The following is a 20,593-nucleotide window of genomic DNA, read 5'->3' on the forward strand; positions in this document are numbered from 1 at the left end:
GGGCCTGCAAACAAATGCTGGTTGTCATATACACTTACAGAAAGATCAATAAGGAATCTTGTCTTTTATGCTCTGCAGCACAGTTCTTTTCAGCTTTGCATCACTGTCACAAGTCTGACAGATAAGAAGATCAGTAAAGAGATCTGTGCCTCTTGTATCCGGATTAAATTCTTCACATCTCTGCTCTCTTCATTCAGACTTCAAGATCAACTCTTCTTCTGATAGTGATTTCAATCCAAAACCTTCCCATCTGTTGTGTTTCTCAAAGGCTAAGTCATCAAAGAACAAGTCTACTTCAATTAAAGAAAAGATCAAGCCTGCTCACACTGATAAGACACTCAAGTGTGTTTTCTTGAAGTCATATTCTGATTTGCAGTCTTTTGTGAGCTCTTTAAAGAATTCTACTGATGACATCAAACAACTCTGCACTGCTGGTGCAGTCATTATTTTTGTTTACAATAAGATTCTCAATCATATTGAGGAATTGGAGGAGGTTGTGGAGGAGGAAGAGTCTGTGGAATCATCAGAATTCAATTACAGTTGATAGACTCTTCTCTGGTCTGGATTGTATGTTTTTGAGCACTTCATTTGTTTTCCTAGATAGAATAAAATAGTTGATAGAAAATTCAAGAAATCATTCATTAATGTCTTTCATTCTTCTCAACTTCATCATAGCTAGAATGATCACTTAACAATCTATAATCATAAATCTTAACTAAATCACAACAGCAAAGAGTTCATCAAACAAATCAGTAACAGATTGAGCTCTTCTCTCTACTCTATCTAACACATCACCATCAGAGATGTCTTCTTGTTCATCACTGGATTTCTTCTGTTCTGATTCTGATGAACATTTCAACTCATCTTGATTTTCTGTGTGGAATTAAGTTTTGTGCTTACTGCTCAATCTGCAAGAGAGCTGATTACTTCTTGAGGCAGTATCATCTTTCTGTCAATCTTTTTTTCTAATGATACTACACATAATCACTCTCTTCTCTCTATCAGTAACTGAATTGTTCTCTAAACCATCTTTGAGTTTCTTCCACTCACATTTGATAATTATTAATAGTTTCTGATAGAAAGTAACTTCATCTTTGTATGCATTCACAATGTGTTGTACCTCTATAGATCTTTCAACTGACAGACTCTTCTTCTTTAGAGCATGAGTTATTACTGATAAAGATCATAATTCTTCTGGATTCTCTATCTCTGTCTTTATCAATCTTGAACTATTAATAAGATTCTTTAGAATCTGACTGCTCAGTTCTTCCAACACATATGTTCTGAGCAGGTGTGATTTGATCACTTGATAGAGATCAAATCACTGTGGTTGAAACTTTTCTGAATTCTCATTTTAAATGAGGACTCATGTTCCAACTTCAAAACCCATTTCACAGACTACATCATCTCATATACACTTCAATTTGATAGCTTGGTTGAGGAGGAGTTCATTTGCTAACAATCATGCATGGATGATATTCTGAATTTGCTCATCCACATTCTCAACAGGAACATCATCTGGAATCAGTTTGTTATCATCAGACAGAATATGTGAATGCACATTATATAGAAGATAGAAGAGACTCAGCTTATTTGTCACATGTAAACATACACATGTGGTGAATAAAGCTTGCAACAGGTACTCATCCCAAAGTCTAGTTGACTTGCTGAGAAGATATTTTGTTAACATTCTATTAATAAGACTGTTTAGATTCTCAACCTTCCTGTTCATTTGTGGATGGTAAGATGTTGTCATGTGATGCTTTATTTTTAATATTGTCATATAGTGTTGAATGGCTCCCAACAGGAGATTGACATCATTATTCAACAACAACTCACACAGTGCACCAAAGTTAACAAATATCTCATTGTGAATGAACTTCACAATCTCTTCATCTGTCACTTTCTTGAGAGGTTTGGCTATTGGTCAACCAGTTGTATAATTGACAGTCATTATAATTCATCAATTTTCATTGGGTGTTGTGAACAAGATTTCTATAAGATTAATGACTCATCTCTCAAAAGACTTTATACTCACATCTATTATGTGTTGAGCTTCTTCACATTCTAAACTCTTTCTCAATTCTTTCACAACTTGACAATTCAGACATTGCTTGATCTCATTCTGGATCTGCATCTCCATGTTGGACCAGTAGCTGCAGAATCAGACAACTTCTAGAAGTCTCAGACATTTGAGATGATCAAATTCATTGTGTATTCATTAAATCAAGTCACTTCAAAAAGGCTTTTCAATATACAGCACTTTCATATTTTCATTGACAATTCAAACAAGCATCTCATCATGTCTATCACTCAGATTCAATTTCCCATACCAGAACATATAACTCATCTTCTCAACTGATTGATGAAGTGTTGAGTTGTCAGACAGTTGTTTCAATTAAAGATAGATCATCATTGTCTCATACCACTTCTTCTTCACATACTTATAGAGAGCAGCAAGAGACTCTTCTTGAGCAATATTGACTGGTTCTTGATCAAGAAAATTGAGACATCTACTAATAACATCAGGAACAATAGCTTTCTTATCTGAGTGATATTTAATTAACAGATTATATTTCTGGAAATCAGCAACCCAACAAGTAAGACATTTCAATAGCTTACACATTGTCTGAAGATACTGCAGACTCTCATAGTCAGTGATTATAGTAATCTGCATTCCATTATCAATATATCAATTGAACATCTTCAACACATGCTTTATCACTAAAAGCTTCTTTTTGTGAACTGAATAGTTCAGTTCAGCTCCCAAAAGCTTCTTATCATCAAACACAACAGAATGAAGAAGATTGTCATCTCTCATCTGATAAAGAGCACAGCCAATGGTTCATTTCAATGTGTCCATCTCAATCATGTAAGCTTTGTTTCTATCCAGTTGAATCATGACAGGATTCTTCATTATCACCTCATGCAATTTCAGAAATGACATCTGACAAGACACATTTCAAATTATCAGGCAAAACTTCTTCTTTCTCAATTTCTCATTCAACTTCTTCAAAAGATTTAATAGAAATGCAGCAATTCTCACAAAGTTCTTTATGAACTGCTGATAAAATATGACAAGATCTAAGAACTGCTGAACTTCATGCACATTCTTCAGCACAGATCAATTCACAATCACATCCATCTTTGTCAATAGTAATCAGATGATCTTCTTTCTGACAATGTGATCACAGTACTCAAGCTCATTCTTCAAAAAGATGCACTTGAACATCTTAGCATACAACTTGTGCACACAAAGCTTGTCAAATACTTTCTTCAAGTGCTCAAGATGTTCTTCCTCAGATTTCAAAAAGACAATAATATTGTCAAGATACATCAGGTAAAAGATACTGGTATACTTCACTAGAATAACATTCATCATTGTTTGAAATAAGAGTGGAGTGTTTGTGAGTCCAAAAGGCATTACTAGAAACTCATACTTCCCCCATTGGATATTGAAGACTGTCTTTTCTATTAATAGTTCACTTATTTGAACTTGTCAGAAACTCATCACTAAGTCAACTTTCAACAAGATCTTTGCAGTTCTGATAGTGTTCAGCAATTTCTGTATTCTAGACAACAGATACTTATTTTTCTTGATGATTTTATTGAGAGCTCAATAGTCAACACACATTCATCATGCTTCTTCTGTCTTCTTCACAAATAGAACAGAAAAACTTCAAGAGCTAGCTGATGGTTGGGCCAGTCCTCATTTTAAAAGATCATTAATTTGCCACTTCTGTTCTTTCAGAAGCACTTGCAATAGAAAATAGATGCAGATATTTATCAGATTCAAATTCCTCATGTCAATATCCATTTTAAATGGTTGATCTGGTGGAAATTTCAGTGGTAAATTCTTCTGGAAAACATCACTATAGTCATCAAGCAACTTTTTCAATTTAGAATTCTCAGTAGGAGTATTCTTCTTCTCTTTCTCTTTCTTTTTCTTGAGCACATATAGAAAACACTCCATCATAGGCTTTTAAAGTGTGCATGCTAACTGATGAGTCATTATTAGATTAAGTCTTTCAGCTTCAGCTAGCACATATCATCACATGTCACAAGACAGTATTGTGTGGCACTGCTTTCTTCAATCAGTGATTGACATTGTCAACAATTTCCAGCTTATGTGTGGATCTCAATGCTGCAGCCACATCTTTTCAAGAATCAGGTCATATTTAAAGTTGTCAAGAACTCTTGCAGCAATTCAGCATTTGAACAAGTCAAGTTTAAGATAGAGATAGATCCAATAATTGAACCACATACATCTTTCATTCAGTAATTGAATGGCTTTTCTCAAGAAAATGAGCTTCACTTCTATTCTTGCTGCTAGGTCTTGACTGACAAACTCAGTTGATGCTCTCAAATCCAATAAGACTCAAACCATTTCAGCCCTATCAGAATCCAGTATTACTATCTTTTCTTGGTAAAGCATCAATCCTGATCCTGCAGCATTGAGGTGTTCAGCATCTGTTGGAATTATTTCAGTATTGGAGGATTTCAACTTAAGGACTTCTGCTGGGTTCAGCAGGTTGAGAAGATCAGGAATCTCATCAATTCAAGAGACTTCATAAAGGACATCAGCAAGTGCCTCTGTGTTTACTGACTTCTCTCATTTTCTGATTCAGGTTTTGCATTGTTCTTTTTCTTTCTCTTTTTTCTCAGATGCTTCTTATTCAAATTCTTTTTATCTGGACATGTGCCCGCACTGTGGCTTCTCAGATCACAAATATAACAAGCTTTGTTTCTACAGCACCACAGTCATCACACCCATGAGTTCTTCTTCAGAGGATTTGGTTTTTGAAGCATTGCATTGATTTCATCTATCTCCATATCATCAAGAGTCATGTTCATCACACTCAGATTCATTGCATTGGAGTTGGAAGCCTCAGCATGATTTCTTTGAGCTGGTTGATCTCTCACCATTTCCATGACTTCTTCTATGTCTTTCAATACTTTCACAATAGTATCTCTTGTTGTCAGCTTTTGATGTTCTCATTTTCATTCTGCTAGAACATCAGATTTCAGTTCATTCAATAGTAACTGAATATAGACAGGTTTCAGTAGAGAGTATCCAAGTTTGATATATGTCTGATCAAGTTCAATCAAGAAGAATTGGACATCTTCTTTTTGCTTGATGTTCACAAGACACTTTCATCAGTAGTTGTCAGCATTGAGTTTGGAGTATCATGTCATGATTCATTTTTCAAATTCTTGCCATGTCATTAATATTGTGTGATTGTTCAGATCTCAGTCTGCTAGATCTTCTTCAGCTGCCCATTGTCAAGCTGCATCTTCAGTAAATCAGGTTGAGGCTAGAGTGACTTTCTGAGAGTTGGTCACTTCTCTTTCAGTGAAGATTTTCTCTCAATTTCAGTACAATCAGCATTTGAAAAGTCACTTGTTGACTGTGTTGTTGATTATCTTTCTGTTATATTCTTTTGATTTTTCAAGTTCAGAGGCTTTTTGGGTTGGTGTCTTTTCATTAGTAATTGGTGCATTGATGATTGGTATGTTCACAACCAGTACACCAGCAGTTGAAGTATTAGAGGGTGGTGTAGGCTGTGCCTGTCTGTTCAATTGCTTGATGAAGACAGATTGCTGTCTCTTCAAGTTATTCAATCACTCAATCATCTCTTCTCTCATGTGTTGGATTTCATTTTCCATGTCACCTCAAATTCTGTCAGCTTGGGTCTTTTTCTCTTATTGTTCAATATGCCATGCTTCTGCTCTGAACAAGCATAAAGCTGCTTCCAGTTGCCTACCCACTGCAGCAGACACTTTATCATTGGTCATACATTTTCATAAGGCTATCAATGCATCACAAATTGCTGGGTGATTCAGGGGGTTTGGTTCAGCAAAGTGACTTGAGATAGGGGTTGGGACTTCAGAGCCAGTCAGAACTTCAAAACTGAAAGTCATTTTAATATCATCTGACATAGGTGTGATGATAGATATTGAGAGTTGATAGTTATTGTGAGATATAATAAACAGTTATCTTGCAGTCATGCTGCATGAATTTGATCAAAAAGAGTGAGGTATTTATCATTAAAGGAAAAAACTCTGTTAAGATTCCAACTTGTTGAGGCAGTCTCATGAAAAGAAGCCTCATCAGCAATCTTTTGAAGTCTCCAAGTTGAGTAGCAAAAGCAGATTCTCAAATCATAAGACAGAATCTTTTGGCTGTCTCATCAGAGATGTTCACTTCACTAAAGAGGCTTCACTTCTGATGGGGAGGACTTGACATGCTACCAGATGTGATATGAGAATTAAAGGTGGATTGGTTCTTCTACTGAAGAGGAACTAGATTATTTATATATATGTACAACAGTGGGCCTGATGTCAGTAGGCATCAGGAATCATCAGGCTTTATAGGTGAGGTCTATGTCTGATAGAAACTAGACTAGAAAAGAAATATACAATGCTATACAATAGACAGTGCTGGAACCACACAGCAGAACAACAATGCAGCAATTAAAAGACTCTCAGCTATTCAATCATGTCAGAGTTATACTGTCACTAAACATCAGAGATATAATATATCATTTGACACAGTAATCAACAGTCAATATCACTACCAGCAACTTCATATACAGAATCAGATTAATGCAGCATCTATCACTATCATAAAAGACAAGCTGTGAAAGAAGCATGAAATGATAAAGAATCAGTCTTTAATATTTGAAATCTGCTCATGTCTGAATTTGATGATCTTCTTTCTTTCAGATCTCTGTCATAGTGAACTAAGTGATATTTTCAAAATAATGCATTTATTATTAATAACATATATTCTCACAGCAAACAGTCAGAAGAAATACTGTTAGATATTACAGCAGTTTTTATTTGTAAGATAAAACAGTTAAATATAATCTTTAATAATTTATTTAAACTTCTATCAGATTCAGAAGCATACTTGAGCATTTATTATAATTTTAATTATTCTTCAATATATCATGATCTCAGACTGAATTCAATCAGTAGTACAGCAGGCATTATGCAATTTCTTTAATAATACAATACTTAAATTAAGAGCTTCATGTATGCTTCTTGCTAAAGCATTCAGTGCTGTTGCTCAGAGCAACTCTGTATTAATATTATAAACATCAATTGAGTCAGTAAAGCTTCAGATTATTATAACAGAAGATTACTCTCTGCTACAGAAAATAATAGATACTGCTGCAACAGTCACTAAGCTGTTACAATCAAAAGATCAAGTACTTATGATTTTACAATTCCAGCAGATCTTCATATCAAATCAGACATTATAAATAGAGAATTCAACTGAACAGTTAAGTAGCACCACATCAAAAACAGAAAAAGTCTTGAATGCATTAAAGAATCATCTCAATATGCACATTAGAATATATTATACTGATCAGACACAAAAATATGAGATTGCAAACAACTGCAACATGTTGATTGAAGAGAATAAGCATCACAAATACAAGAATCTAGTACAGAAAATCAATAAATAAGATGTTAAAAAGATATTACTTATACAGAAAAATTTCAAACACATTCTGTCTCTGTTATTAACTGATTTTTTTATTAATTTAAAGTCTCTTACTACAGATCATCTTCAGATTCTTCATCATGAATATCTCACACTGATAACTGAACTGCTGCAACTGAATACACATAATCAGAATGATGATAAAGATTCTGATATTTCAGAGTCACAATACAAACTAACAGATATATATATCACATCTAATATTTTTTTTCAGTTGCAGTCAGATGAAGATATTCAAGCACTCAGAATCTCAATAACACATCTGTCAAAACTGTCAATTCTTGACTCATTTCTCCAGCAACTGCAGAAATCATACAGAAAAGACTGGTATATATTCAATATAAATAAATTTGAATTCATTTCAATTTAGTTTTTTAAGAAGACTATATTTAAATTTCATGATGACACTCATCAAACAACAATAGCTCTTGATAATATTATTGAATATATCCACATATTGAATATTAAAATAGAATAAATTATAGATATTTTTACACATTGCTGAGAGGAGCAGCATCTTATATTCTTCACAATAACTCAGATTCATAAAATCAAGCATAATGCAGTATTGAACTTATCAGTTCTGCAGATGAGAAGAAAGAAGTCCAATCTGATAGATCTTTCAGCAATTCACAGATCTAGCTTGCATGCAATATCAGTCAGTACTGACACTGAGAAACTTGTGTTGGATTCTCACTTACTGAGTACATTTCTCCACTGCATCTGGAAGATGTTGTTGTTATGATTTGGAGCTGGCTGGCAGCTCAGGAACTTAAAGATAGCAAGATAGCTAGATAGCTAGATAGTCATATTAGATAGAAGTCTCAATAAAGTAATCTTACATTCAGAACTTCTTCTTATCATGCTACATAGATCAACATACAACAATCTGGTGACTACATTGGGATTCTGAACAGGCAATGGCAATGTAGTGGGATTCCATTATCATAGGGTTATGGTAACATAAGCTATGATGCATATGATTGGATGTATGGTTATATTACTGTAATATTATGGTAATCAAAAAATCCATTTTTCTGGTATGGGAAAGCAATTCACTATCAGGCAAAATACTCCGTACGCAGCTGAATCCTTCCATGAACGCCAATCTTGACGATGCCGGCAAAATTACTTGTTGATGGGCTGTGGCTTTGTTTCCGCCCATCCTTTAGTCCACTTATTCGAACACGGGCCACACAGTCGTTTCCGAAGAAGTCACGCGCATCATTCCCGATCGCAACGTTCAAGAGACCGGTCTCATCCGTGACGGGATCCCAAGATCAGCCACCGGAGGAGCCGCGGTTATTGTGGAAAGATGGGGCTTTCGGTTTGGAGGGAGAGGAAGGAGAGGCATCGATACCAAGTTGGGACGCGGATTCCAATGTCCCCGTATTTCCTAAAGAATTTCCGGAGCACAATGTGACCCGGCCCAAAAAGACTGTGGAAAGGGTGGAATCGGAACCTGAAGAAGTGTATGAGGCGAGGATGCGAATGAGACCCAAAAGGTTTGCGCCGGCTGAAGAACTCAAGAAGATGGATTCAGCGTACCTCGAGTACAAGCTGCTCAAGGTGGTCGGAGAGAGACCGAACCACCAAGCTGCTTTACGGATCATTCGTGAATTGATCGGGAACCGCCACGTTGAACCGCAATCACGGCATTATCAGGCGATGATGTTAGCGAATGCCGATTCGAGGAATGGGTCGGCTCTACACGCAAAGCACATTTTGGAGGAGATGGAAGCTCTTGAGATACCGCTTACTTCAGGTGTGCTGCATGCAGCGTTAAGAGTAAGTATTCTGTATCTGTTAAGCTACGCTAGCTGGTAATGCTGGGCTTCAATTGACTTCTAAACTTGGGTTCTAGGTCCTCGCGATCCATCCGGATTACTTGTTGCGTCAAGAAGTCCTCCACAGCATCCGAGATCGATGGCTGGCACTAAGCCCTGCTGGATGGCATAATCTTGTTACCGGGTTGCTTCGTGAGAGACAATACGAGCTAGCATTGGATAAGCTTGAACGGATGGAAGTGCAAGGCATAGTTGTTAAGCCGTGGCTGTATTCACTTGTTGCTTATAATCTCGCGGACGCCGGGGAATTCGACGAGGTTTTGCATCTAATGAAACCCCGTGTAGCGATGGGGTTACAGTTTTCAGCGAATCTTTGGTTCCATATGCTTGACCAGGCGAGTGCTGCGATGCATGCGGGATTAACGAGCTTTATCTGGAGACAACAAGTACTTCGTGGATATATGATACCTTCCTACGGAGTTTGTAATAATGTTCTAGCAATTTGTGCTCGCACTGGGGATGTCGAGATGGCCGTTTCTGTGTTCGATACTCTGGGCCAACGCCGCGGTGCTTTCACACTAAACGACTACGAATCTCTCATTGAAACTTATTTGACGGCCGGAGACATCGATTCCGCTCTCCGGGTGCTATGCACGATGGAGAACACCAACGTTGATGTTAGCGAAAACTCAACTCGTTCTCTTCTATCTTCTATCCTCTTATCAGACGCGGAGACCGAGCACACCTGGCGGACCCTCAAACGTTTCCAGACAGAAGAGAATCAGAGTATTCCCCTTGCAGCTGCGGACCTTGCGATCGAGATTTGCGCCCACAGAAGTGACATAGATGGAGCGATGGGTATATACCGTGAAATACACAACGTCTGTTCCTCCAGCCCGAACTCATCGACTTTCAGCCTTCTTTTCGATGTTTGCCGCCAAACGCAAAGGCCGGACATGGCCAGCTTTTTCCTTCAAGAAATGCAGTTGCTCAAGATTCTGCCAACCCAGTCAATCTATGAGAGACTCGTACTTCTATGCGTAGAATCGAATTACTTCGAAGAAGCGCGTAAATATCTGCTGGAGATGACACAGTCAGGGTTTGCTTTGACGGATGTTGCGAAGAGACAGGTCAGGAAGATATGCGCCAAATCAGATGACGATTCTGCACTCTATCTGCAATATGATGCCGCTGTGAGGAAGCCAATATCAAGAGGCCTTAAGCCAATGAGCGCTGGAGCCACCACCAGAAGTAACTAACAAAGCTCAATGGAAATAGACGAGGTCAGGCGTTGGAGATGGAAACGATAAAGAAGGAATGACTTTGAAATATACCCCGTGAAGCTGTGTATAATAGTAACATGCTGCATATGCAACCCACCGCAATCCAGTTCTTCGTTTTTCTCATTTTCAGTGCTTGATATCAACGCAACCAATCGTTGGCTATCGTCAAACAAGCTTGAAGTTCAGGGGTTTAACTTCATGACGTCAAACCTGTGAACCATGAGGTCCCATCTTGAACATCCAGAGCGAATTTGGGAGAACAAGCAAGCCTCTTGAGCATGGACGACATGATTATGTTGGATATTATCTTTATATGAGAAAGACAGGGATTTTGTATTGTTAAATATTGCTATTTTCTTGGGCCCAATCTCTACCAGCTTCGGACGCTGGCTGCATGTTGTGCGACCCTGGCTTTTTAATGGGCCAGAACATGAAATCAGGGGTCTTTCAATGGTTTGTAGGCGCTGTACCGCGGTCTGTTGGCATTGCGGGGATTCAGCTCATTGTGCTCTGGTGCTCTCTCACTCACTGCGGTGCTCCTAGGCATCAATCCTTCGACAGATCGTGGCTGGTCCACGTCTTCGACACCCAGAGGCCCGCCTCGATTTGTGTTATGTGACAGACGAAAGTATGTACTCCAATGCCGTCGCTTGCACTCAGATAATTAACGCATCTCTTTCTTCTACGCAGTAATAGCAACCTCCGGCCCGTCCTCGACGTATCCCAAGCGCGCCTATCGAAACCCGACGGACGCTCTGGTCCGTTTTCTCGACTTAAAACATGGCAAGAACTGGTCGATCTGGGAATTCCGTGCCGAAGGTACTGGGTATCCTGACGAAGAGGTTTACGGCCGCATCCATCACTTTCCATGGCCGGACCACCACCCTCCACCGTTCGCGCTCATCCCTCCGATGATGGCCAGTATGCGCAACTGGCTGAACGGCAAACACAAAGGAAAGCGAGTTGTCGTTGTGCATTGCAAGGCTGGGAAAGGGAGAAGTGGCACCGCCGCTTGTAGCTATTTGATCAGCGAACAAGGCTGGAAGGCTGAAGATGCGCTGAGACAATTTACTGAGCGACGGATGAGAGTTGGGTTTGGTCCCGGTGTCAGCATACCAAGCCAGCTCCGATATGTTGGCTACGTCGATCGTTGGGCGAATCAGTATCATAAAAAGTACATTGAGCGCCCGGTGGAAATCGTCGAGATCCACATTTGGGGCCTACGGCATGGGTTGAAGGTGCAAGTGGAAGGCTTTGTGAACGAGGGGCGAAAGATCAAGTGTTTTCACCGATTTCATCGCAGCGAACGCACTATCATGGACACCGAATCACAGGGAAAGGAGGATAAGTCCAAATTGAACGGAACTGCTCTTTTGACCAAAGATGAAAAGGATGAATCTATTTCTGACCCTCCAGTGGCGGCAGCAAATACTGTGCCTTTCCAAGCCATCACGACGCCAGAACCGATCTCCAAGACGGCTGAGAATGTCACCTTCTTCTCCAAAACATCTCCTCCCAGTGCAGCGTTCTCCTCTGTGGTTCTTCGCCCCCATAAACCACTTATCATCCCCACTTCAGACATTAATATAGATTTCGAGAGACGAGCCACAGCGGCATACACGGGTTGGACGATGGTTACATCCGTAGCTCACGTTTGGTTCAACGCTTATTTCGAAGGTGGATACGAGCACGATTCGTCCGTATTTGAACAAGACTGGGAAGGCCTAGATGGAATTAAGGGAACTTATAGTAAAGGTACCAGAGCCTTTGATAAGCTCAAGGTCGTTTGGAGATATGTGCCATCTGCCCCTGGCGAAGAACGTGAAAACATCCCCGGCGGTGCACCGCTTGCTGGCAAGATCATTGAGGAGCCAGGTCCCGGCGAAGCAGTCCCCGAGGGACAAGCCGCCAATTGGCGTGGGGAGGATGCGATTGAAGAAAATAAAAAGGAGCCTGGTGGGCAGGCTTCGTCAGAGTCAGAAGGGGACCTTGCTTCTCAGAATTCTAGTAGAGAGGAATATCCCCCTGCACAGCGAGCACGCAGCGAGCAGCCGCAGTCCCTGATTAAGCGTGATGCTTCATTGCTATCGAAACGAGGACCACTATCCGCGGCCGCAAAGAAGTTAGGTCTTCGTCGGCAGAGCTCTGCGACAGCTGGAGTCAGCTTGGTGAATGCCCGGGGGAATATTGGATCCGGCAATAGTGGGAACCAGAAGCAAAAGAAAGCAACGTATCATGAAGAGCGGGCAGAAGATATGTAGAAAAGCGGATGGGTTTTGGATTCTGGCTGCCTCTTGTGGGCAGAACCGCACGACTCAAAAGGTCCTGAGGGTATTTTCAATTGCAACATGCGTTTGTACATGAGGACAATATATCTATTGATTCGTTGGTGTAGATATTTTGCCCTTCAAGTAGCCCTTTGGCATTTGTCGAGCCACTGTAACCTTTTATCCGTTGAGGAACAGGAGGTATACCGTTGCCCGGCCTATGTATGGCACCCCGATGGCACACCCAAGAATAGTGGCATTGGAGGAATAGATATCTCGGAGGGAGCCTTGCGGCTAAAGTATCCTCGCTTCAAGCCCTAGTCTCATGCTCAGAAATAGACATTATTCATAACAGCGTGCTTGCTTTAAAAAAACGACCTGACAACCTGTGCGGGAATCACCCTCCGCCTCTCCCTCGCCCTCGTCCCCTGCCACCACGGCCGCCACCTCTACCGCGTTCTGCACGCCCCGTATCACCACGGGACTGTTGCGCACCGCCACGTCCACGGTTCGAAGACTGGTTCTGTTGTTGCTGATCCCTGGCTATCTCGACGACTTCTTCTGGAACTCTGAGGAATTTGATCTAGACAAGATAGCAGCCCGTTAGCTTTTGTCAAGTAGCATCACGAGCGGGGAAGAAGCGGCCTGAACGAACATTGTTTCCTCTGACATAAACCTCGGGGAGTCTAAAGAACCGGTCTCCTTCGGGGCTGGTTTGAACGACTTCTTTGAGTGTTAGGTTCATCCAGCTGTCGCAGTTGACAAGATGGCCGTTCAAAGTTTCCCCATTCTTGAGCTCGACGAGCATGGGGTGGCCTTGGGCCGCGTTGAGAAGGCCTAGTGGAAGCTTGCCGGTTGTTAGAATTGGGTTCGTTCAGATTGGGCGATCAAGAAGCGTATACCATAATGGCTAGAACACGGCTAGGCTAGTTGCTAGATTCCGGAAAAGCAGGCTTAAAGCAATAAGATCCCGGTCAGTTCATGTGCGCATAGCCAGCTGCGGACGCCTGTCCTTCTTTGATATCCTGCGTCCTGCGACTCTTCAGCTTGATGCCATCAGGATCAACGATAATCCGCGGCCAACCGGGAATTAAATAATCCGTGCTCCGTGCGCCACAAACGGCCTAGCGCGCCTTCTCGGCACGTGCCTGGCTAGTTGCTTGCAATACGAGCCACAGCCAGCACTCAGCCCTGCTGCTTCAGACCAAACAGCGCGGTGCTGCACTGGCGATGGGAGATGCCGTTCTCTCGTTCATATCGATAGCTTTGCTTTGCTTCGGGGACGCCCTCCCTCCCTTTTCCATCCTTCAGCAGACAACGTGAATGACCATGTTCGGCTAAGGCACGCTGGAACCTCAGTATGGTTTGGCTCGCCAAGACCTCTACGCTCGTTCTCCTGACTCTCCCTGCCATCGTCTCCTCCATTGCTCTGCCGCGAGACCCAATTCCCGCGGCCAACGTAGTATCAAGGCGAGGTAGGCCTGGTCTCCCACTTTGTATGCTTCTACCGCTCTAAGCCGCTTACTTCTTGTAGATGAAACCCATCTGCCCATAGCATTTAGAGCCGTGTGCAATGGGTGTTTTGATGGCGCAGATTCGGAAGTCGTAGGTCGTATCACGACGGTGGTCTTGAGATCTTTTTGTTTTTTTTAACCATTGCAATAGGTATTCAATCTGGACATATTGAGCACAAAGTCGGTTTGTGGGGAGAGCAGCATCCGTCTCAATGGCCGGGTATTGAACCTGACCTGGGACGGTATTACCGCTGCCGGTGAAACCAGTCTTACGGCCAAACTTTCCAACGGAAAAGAGAAAGCAGATTTCTTGCTGAATTCCAGAGCTCTCTGTATTGCTAGCCGGGAAAACTCTACTGAGGACTATGCTGCCCAAATACTTGCCGTCACTTTCTACCCGGCCGGCCGGGTCAATGAAGACAATGACACCTCTGGGTTTGCATTTTCATTCAACTCCGTAGGGAAGCCTGAGGTATTTCGCCTGGTTACGTCTCCGGTTTCCTACTCCGCGCAGGATGAGTCCTTCGAATCGTGGTTGGATTCTTCCGGCTCTGATCAGTTCCAAGTGCAAAATGGCGGCATGAGCGAAGCTGGCCAGATCGATGACTTGGAGGAAGAGCTACAGCAACTGCACAAATTGAAGCAAGAGGCCCAGAAGTTACAGAACCTCATCAAAGACAAGGACGAGAAGATCCGAACGCATCTTCTTCATAATTGCATGTGCCTATCCTCGAGGCTCAAAAGTTGCAAGAATCTTAAATGTTTCGTTGAAGCTTCGTTCAAGTTCGTGCCAGGCATTTTCCAGCTTATGAAGTATCGTTTCGGTACGCTGCCATCTACCTTAGCCGGCATCCCATGTCGCCCGCTTGTGCGGGAGTGGGCGAACCAAACCTCAACTACCAACCTCGACCCGCCCTACACTCCCTCAAACAGCAGCCGAGTCACTATTGGAAACAAGCCAGGACTCACCATACAGCGGCTGCCGAATACACCGGCCCTAAGTCGACCATTCAAACCGCGGCCGATGAGGCACATGATTGGAGATGTTGCGGTGATGGGCCTCCTTATCGTCATTATTACGGTGCTTCTAAAGAAATGCAATTCCCTCTCATGTCGACGTCGTCGTGTTGACTTGGCTGCAAGACGAGAAGAAAGGCGTACCCGCCATGCATATCGAGCTGCAGCTTGCCGCTATAAAATGAGGCTATGGTGGTCCGGGCTTCGGAGTTCCTTACTTGGAATTCCGAATACTCGGCCGTCTCCAACCCACGTTCGATATCATGACCCAAACAGCGACCCTAATACGTTTACGGGCGCAAGACGACCAGGCCAGCCAAGTGAGAGTACGATGCGCAATGAAATTATAGGATTCCGACGAGCGCTTGAATATGTTGGGCAGCTCGTTCATGTCAATAATTCAAACGGGCAGGAGGATTCTGGCGACATCGCAGATATAAATGTTAGGAGAGGGCCAGCGGGTCCACCAACAGTAATTTCCTCTGTTGCTCCGTTGCCGACGATTGGTTCTCCAAGGACTAGCACGGTGTTTAGCTATGACGAGACCGACGATTCTGGGACGATTGAAAGCATTGATCTGGAGACTGCAACTATGTTAAGCGGATGAAGCGGTGCAGGGTTAATTTTGTGTGTTTTCAGGCTTTATAAACGTATCTGTGCAACTTTCTTGTCTTTTCCCTTTTGAATCATGTTGTCATCCCGGGCAACTGTCATATTAAGGGCCACTTCTCATTTCAGGGCATGACGCTTGACTTGTTAAGCAAGCACATGTCAGGGGCATCTAACCAGAATAGCCATCCTCTCTTGTATTGAAAGAAGTCCCCAGATAATCGAAGTTGTGCTACAGACTGGATCCCTATATGCTCTTTATAGCGGGGGACGGAATGTATATATGTAGGTGCTCACATTATTGTTCTTCCGCTTCCATGACGCAGCATTTTGCTGAGATGTGAAGAATTTTCAATTCATCTTCACACTCAGTTGGCACATCTGCGCTGCGCCCACATACAACGACCGAGTTTGCTCTTCAGACCCTGTCGAGAGCACCATGTTTGTCCAATATTCTATGACTTTGTTCTGTCTCTTCATCTGATCGGAGCAGAAAGCGTACAATTTCAAGACACTGCATTTTTTAAAAATGAAATACTCTGTCCAGTACAGACCTGGCCTCCCATAATCTCCGGAGAGCGTCTCAGCATCATTACAGATTTCAACTGGGATCACCAGGGCCACTGCAGGATCCCAAAGTCCCTCCAGCTGGTTGAACATGATTGAGGCTGTGTGGCATTGATTAAGAAGAGACGATCCTTCAGCTCGTATTCTCGGGCCGTGCGGAACATCGTCCAACGCGTTTCACCAGAGAATCTTCGCTTGATGTACTCCGTATGCCGTCCTCGAATACTTGACGGGCGGCTACTATTGAAGATGAGGTTCTGGAATAGTGGACCGCTTCAAGATTCAACTCTCGGTTAGCGAGCGCAGAGAAATCACTCAAGAATGACTGTTCGCAGCCGACAGCGTTCCCCTTGTTTACGCCGATATTATTGATTGAAACTAGCCCCCGAATCACCCGGGCTGGGCAATCATATCACCCACAAAGCTCTCCGTTCATTCGCTCTTCGTTCGCTGCAGATTTGTGCGCTCAGCGTCAACAAGGATGCGACACAATGCCCCCTACTAGCCCCAGAGCAACCCGGCGGCTCGGGCATCCCTCCGAGTGGAATTTCATATTGTGCCTCTGCTCTCTTTCTAAAATTATGGGTTGATTTTCCCAACCTCTGCGACGGGAGACGATCGGTTGTGCACAAGGTACGGAGTAGATCTTGAACGCTTCGCAACCTCCTGTTTCCCTGATCTGCATTTCACGGACCTGGCCTGCGCAACTGCATAGCCATGGCAATATTATTATCAAGAACACGTACGTCTCCCTCTCTCAAATGTCCTGGGCTTTTAAGCCTATTGCTGATGTGATTCTTCGGCTAGTGTTCTTGCTCATAGCCGCCGTTTCCCTGCCTTGGACAGCTTGTGCTGATCCCGCCATAACCAGTTACGCTTCAGAAGAGTTTATGGGATGGGAATCAAAAGGCGCTTCATGTATAAGTCCTCTTTCTTTGAAAGTGGTGGCTTGTCCTAATGTCAATGTAGGGAATCCAATAACCTGCGAACCGGGAGAGACATACACGACGTCGGATGGCTTTGTCAGATGCTGCAGCAATGTTTCTTCCAATTGCGAATATGTCACACGTTGTTCCAGCGATGTGATGTCTTTCGATAGAGACAGAACACAGAAATGGTGAGCCCCGAGTTCCCATGGATGATCTTACTTGCTCGCCTCGTCGAAGCCGCGGACTGACTGATGGTAGCGCTGAGGGCCAGACCTGCGTGACCATGACCATCTATCAGACTTTCAGCCCGAACGCGCCTTTTGTGAGGGATCTGTTTTGCTGGAACGGGTGGACCGCATTTACAATATTTGAGAAAGTGCCTGCCACAACTGCCACCTCTTCAACAGGTGAGGCCTCTTACCCTGCTTTTTAAATCGATGCTCCCCGGAAGCTGACAGAACTCATTGCAACCTAGTCGCAGAATCTCTTCCCACGGCCACCTCCGGCGCCACAGTGACATCCCTTCCCTCCGCCACCGCTACGCCTCCTCCATCTGAACCCGACGCAGATGATGACTCAAACAAGGCCTGGATTGCCGGAGCTGTGGTTGGCCCCATCGCTGCATGCGCACTCATCGGCGCGCTAGGGTTCTGGATCGGCCGTCGCCGCAACCGGTCCCCAGCTCACATGCCGCTGGAAGATAGTCGGCCAGTGATTGCGTCAGGCCACGGGTATTACGAGGCGAAAGGATCTAGTCCGCAGAGCTCTGGACATCATGAGCTCGCCGATGCTGAAGTGGCTGCGCCCATTGAGATGGAGGCTTCGGCGCCAAAGCCGCAACCACCTTATTACCAGTGACCCTCCGCAAAAGGTCTCGGGTAGGCTTTACCACGTAGGGGATGAAAAGACGTCCGGGGAGCTTTTCCCGGTATGAGTGATGATCAAACGGAAACAGAGGGGAGGAAGATTATCTTTTTGATACATCCAGCGTCCTTATTTCCTTTTTTTTTTCTTTCTTTCCTTTTTTTGATTTCCCCAGGATTCACATACCCATCTTCAACTTGTCGAAATTAATTTAAACAGTTTTTTTGTATTTATAATGACGCTTGCAAGAGCAAGGTTATATGAACATAACTTTCAGAGCCAAAATCTCACAGAAGCCATCCGAGCTTTCTCTGGACCTCGTCTCGCGATGTGTCCCCCTGTAAAACCCCCTTGCGCGTCCCTTGCAGCTTCGGAGCTCCGACTGCTGGGGAGTTTCTGGTGGCGTTCTTCAGGGTGACTGACTTGGCACGGCTCACTGACTATTGCGCATGTTTGCTCTATTAGAAAACGACCCGTGCGCCCGGCAGCCCGTGAGACTTTGTCGACAAATAATACCCTACACTGACCTGCGTGGTGAGGGTCCTGTATAACCTCAGCATGTAATCATGGCATTCTTGTCCCGAGTTTGTAGCAATTTAGGTCGCCTCTTAGCTAGACTCGGCTCAAGGCTTCCCCTTGCGCGAGTTTTGAGCTCGTGAACAGTTCTCCATCTTAAGGGAATAATCAGAATTCATATTGTAACATCCCTAGTGCTATAGGCTCAAGCAGCGTACACATCCTTTGGCACAATTACACCTTGGTCTTTTTGAAGGGGGCATTGGCATCCCCTTCACCCCCGCCTTCTGCACTATTAGCAGCGGCTGAAGGGTCGTCGTCCCCATCCTCATCCTCCATGACCACCAACTTTCTCTTTGTTCTCTCTTTGACGAGGGAATCCCCTACACGTGTCTCTCGGTCTTCAACTTGAATCTGTTGCTGATCCACAATAGGCGTCGCGCCTTCCGTGTCATCCCGGGGCACTTTCATCTCGAAAGCTTTGAGTAAATTTTCATATCCCTCTTCCACGTTATGCAGTGTCTCTTCCAGTTTTTCCACACGTTCGGCCGGCTCAACTTGAATCAGCATGTCGCGATGACGCTTGTACAGCCGCTGCTTAACAAGCATGCGCCACCAGTAGTATCGTCGGTCGTGCTCGTTCGAAGCACGAGACTTTTGGATACGGAGTCGTGCCAAGTTCACGTTGTGAGAGCCACGGTGAGACATGGGGATAAGGCTGAGGAGGTACATTTCTACTAAGTGGGCGAACTGGGTGGGCGCAATCTTGTACTCGATGCGCAACTTGCGCAATGTATCCGTTGGGATAAGCAGGGACGTTGGGACGGAGCGGGGGTGACGAGGACGGCCTTGTTTTGCAGGTATTGGATCTGGGTTGATTGTGATATTGTGTTGTCCGAAAATGGGTTCGAGCAGATGGTAGTCATTGGTGTCACGGAGGGCATCAAAGGCCTCATTCGGGTCTTCGACTGTAAGTTCATAGACTGTAGGGTCTTCACGAGCTGCGCGATGGATCGTTTGATAAAGTTGCGTGCCATGGCCCGATAATTGGTGGGGTTTGAGGATGAGAAATTGGGAAATGCGAAGCCGTGACGGTAGTTCGGCCATATTCAGTGTGGTTGGATAGGGGAAAGGTCCGCTGGAAACCTGGTGTTTTTCGCTAGTTTTGTTGAAGAAATACCACCTGTATGTTGTGGCATATCCTACGAACGAGTAGACGGAGGCATCTGGCGCGGGGGGTTCAGACAATTTTTCATATCTAACAATGCAGTTAGCTTCCAGGTGCAACAACATCCAGAATTGTCGTCTGTAAGAACTAACACAAAATAAACTGTCCATCTTTGCAACGTCCATTCAAAATCATTAGTCTCGATCAGAGTCCCGCCTTCGATGAAAAGAGACACGAAGATCTGGATTCGCTCTAGTAGCTCCTGGATGTCTGGATCTACCAGTGAGCCCGCCCATACCTCATAGTTTCGATTGCCCCTGGTGTAGCTATGAACAAGTTTCCCTGGCGGTTTAAAATCTTTTGCGGATTCGTCATTTACCAAAGATCGCTCAAAGTCTTTGAGCGGAGTAAATGATTCTGTTTAGATGACGCGCTTAGCTTTTTGAATCGCAGGTACTCTTTGGTGTCGATTGTGTACAATCAACTATCATACCTTCAGGCAGAAATGGTTTCAATGTCTTATTCAGATCCACCGCTGCGACATCTTTAACCGGCTTGA

At 43.6% G+C, this 20,593-nt stretch overlaps 5 protein-coding genes across 5 annotated transcripts; 4 read left to right on the forward strand and 1 right to left on the reverse strand.

The window, feature by feature from the left end:
- Positions 1-8,629: 8,629 nt before the first annotated feature.
- On the forward strand, positions 8,630-10,559 carry UREG_06308 (uncharacterized protein; the record flags this gene model as incomplete). The annotated part of the gene is made up of 2 exons (XM_002583295.1): positions 8,630-9,301; positions 9,378-10,559. 2 exons carry the CDS (start codon positions 8,630-8,632, stop codon positions 10,557-10,559), a joined length of 1,854 nt encoding a protein of 617 aa, XP_002583341.1.
- Positions 10,560-11,497: 938 nt separating this feature from the next.
- On the forward strand, positions 11,498-12,844 carry UREG_06309 (uncharacterized protein; the record flags this gene model as incomplete). The annotated part of the gene is made up of 1 exon (XM_002583296.1): positions 11,498-12,844. The coding sequence occupies one exon, from the start codon at positions 11,498-11,500 to the stop codon at positions 12,842-12,844; it is 1,347 nt and encodes a 448-aa protein (XP_002583342.1).
- A 1,366-nt stretch (positions 12,845-14,210) lies between these two features.
- Positions 14,211-15,988, forward strand: UREG_06310 (uncharacterized protein; the record flags this gene model as incomplete). The annotated part of the gene is made up of 3 exons (XM_002583297.1): positions 14,211-14,325; positions 14,385-14,455; positions 14,516-15,988. 3 exons carry the CDS (start codon positions 14,211-14,213, stop codon positions 15,986-15,988), a joined length of 1,659 nt encoding a protein of 552 aa, XP_002583343.1.
- A 1,781-nt stretch (positions 15,989-17,769) lies between these two features.
- Positions 17,770-18,344, forward strand: UREG_06311 (uncharacterized protein; the record flags this gene model as incomplete). The annotated part of the gene is made up of 2 exons (XM_002583298.1): positions 17,770-17,893; positions 17,962-18,344. The coding sequence occupies 2 exons, from the start codon at positions 17,770-17,772 to the stop codon at positions 18,342-18,344; spliced, it is 507 nt and encodes a 168-aa protein (XP_002583344.1).
- A 756-nt stretch (positions 18,345-19,100) lies between these two features.
- Positions 19,101-19,973, reverse strand: UREG_06312 (uncharacterized protein; the record flags this gene model as incomplete). Its single annotated transcript, XM_002583299.1, has 1 exon — positions 19,101-19,973. One exon carries the CDS (start codon positions 19,971-19,973, stop codon positions 19,101-19,103), a length of 873 nt encoding a protein of 290 aa, XP_002583345.1.
- Between the last annotated feature and the right edge of the window lie 620 nt (positions 19,974-20,593).

Source organism: Uncinocarpus reesii, genomic scaffold, assembly GCF_000003515.1.
Source record: "Uncinocarpus reesii 1704 scaffold_4 genomic scaffold, whole genome shotgun sequence".
NCBI lineage: Eukaryota > Fungi > Ascomycota > Eurotiomycetes > Onygenales > Onygenaceae > Uncinocarpus > Uncinocarpus reesii.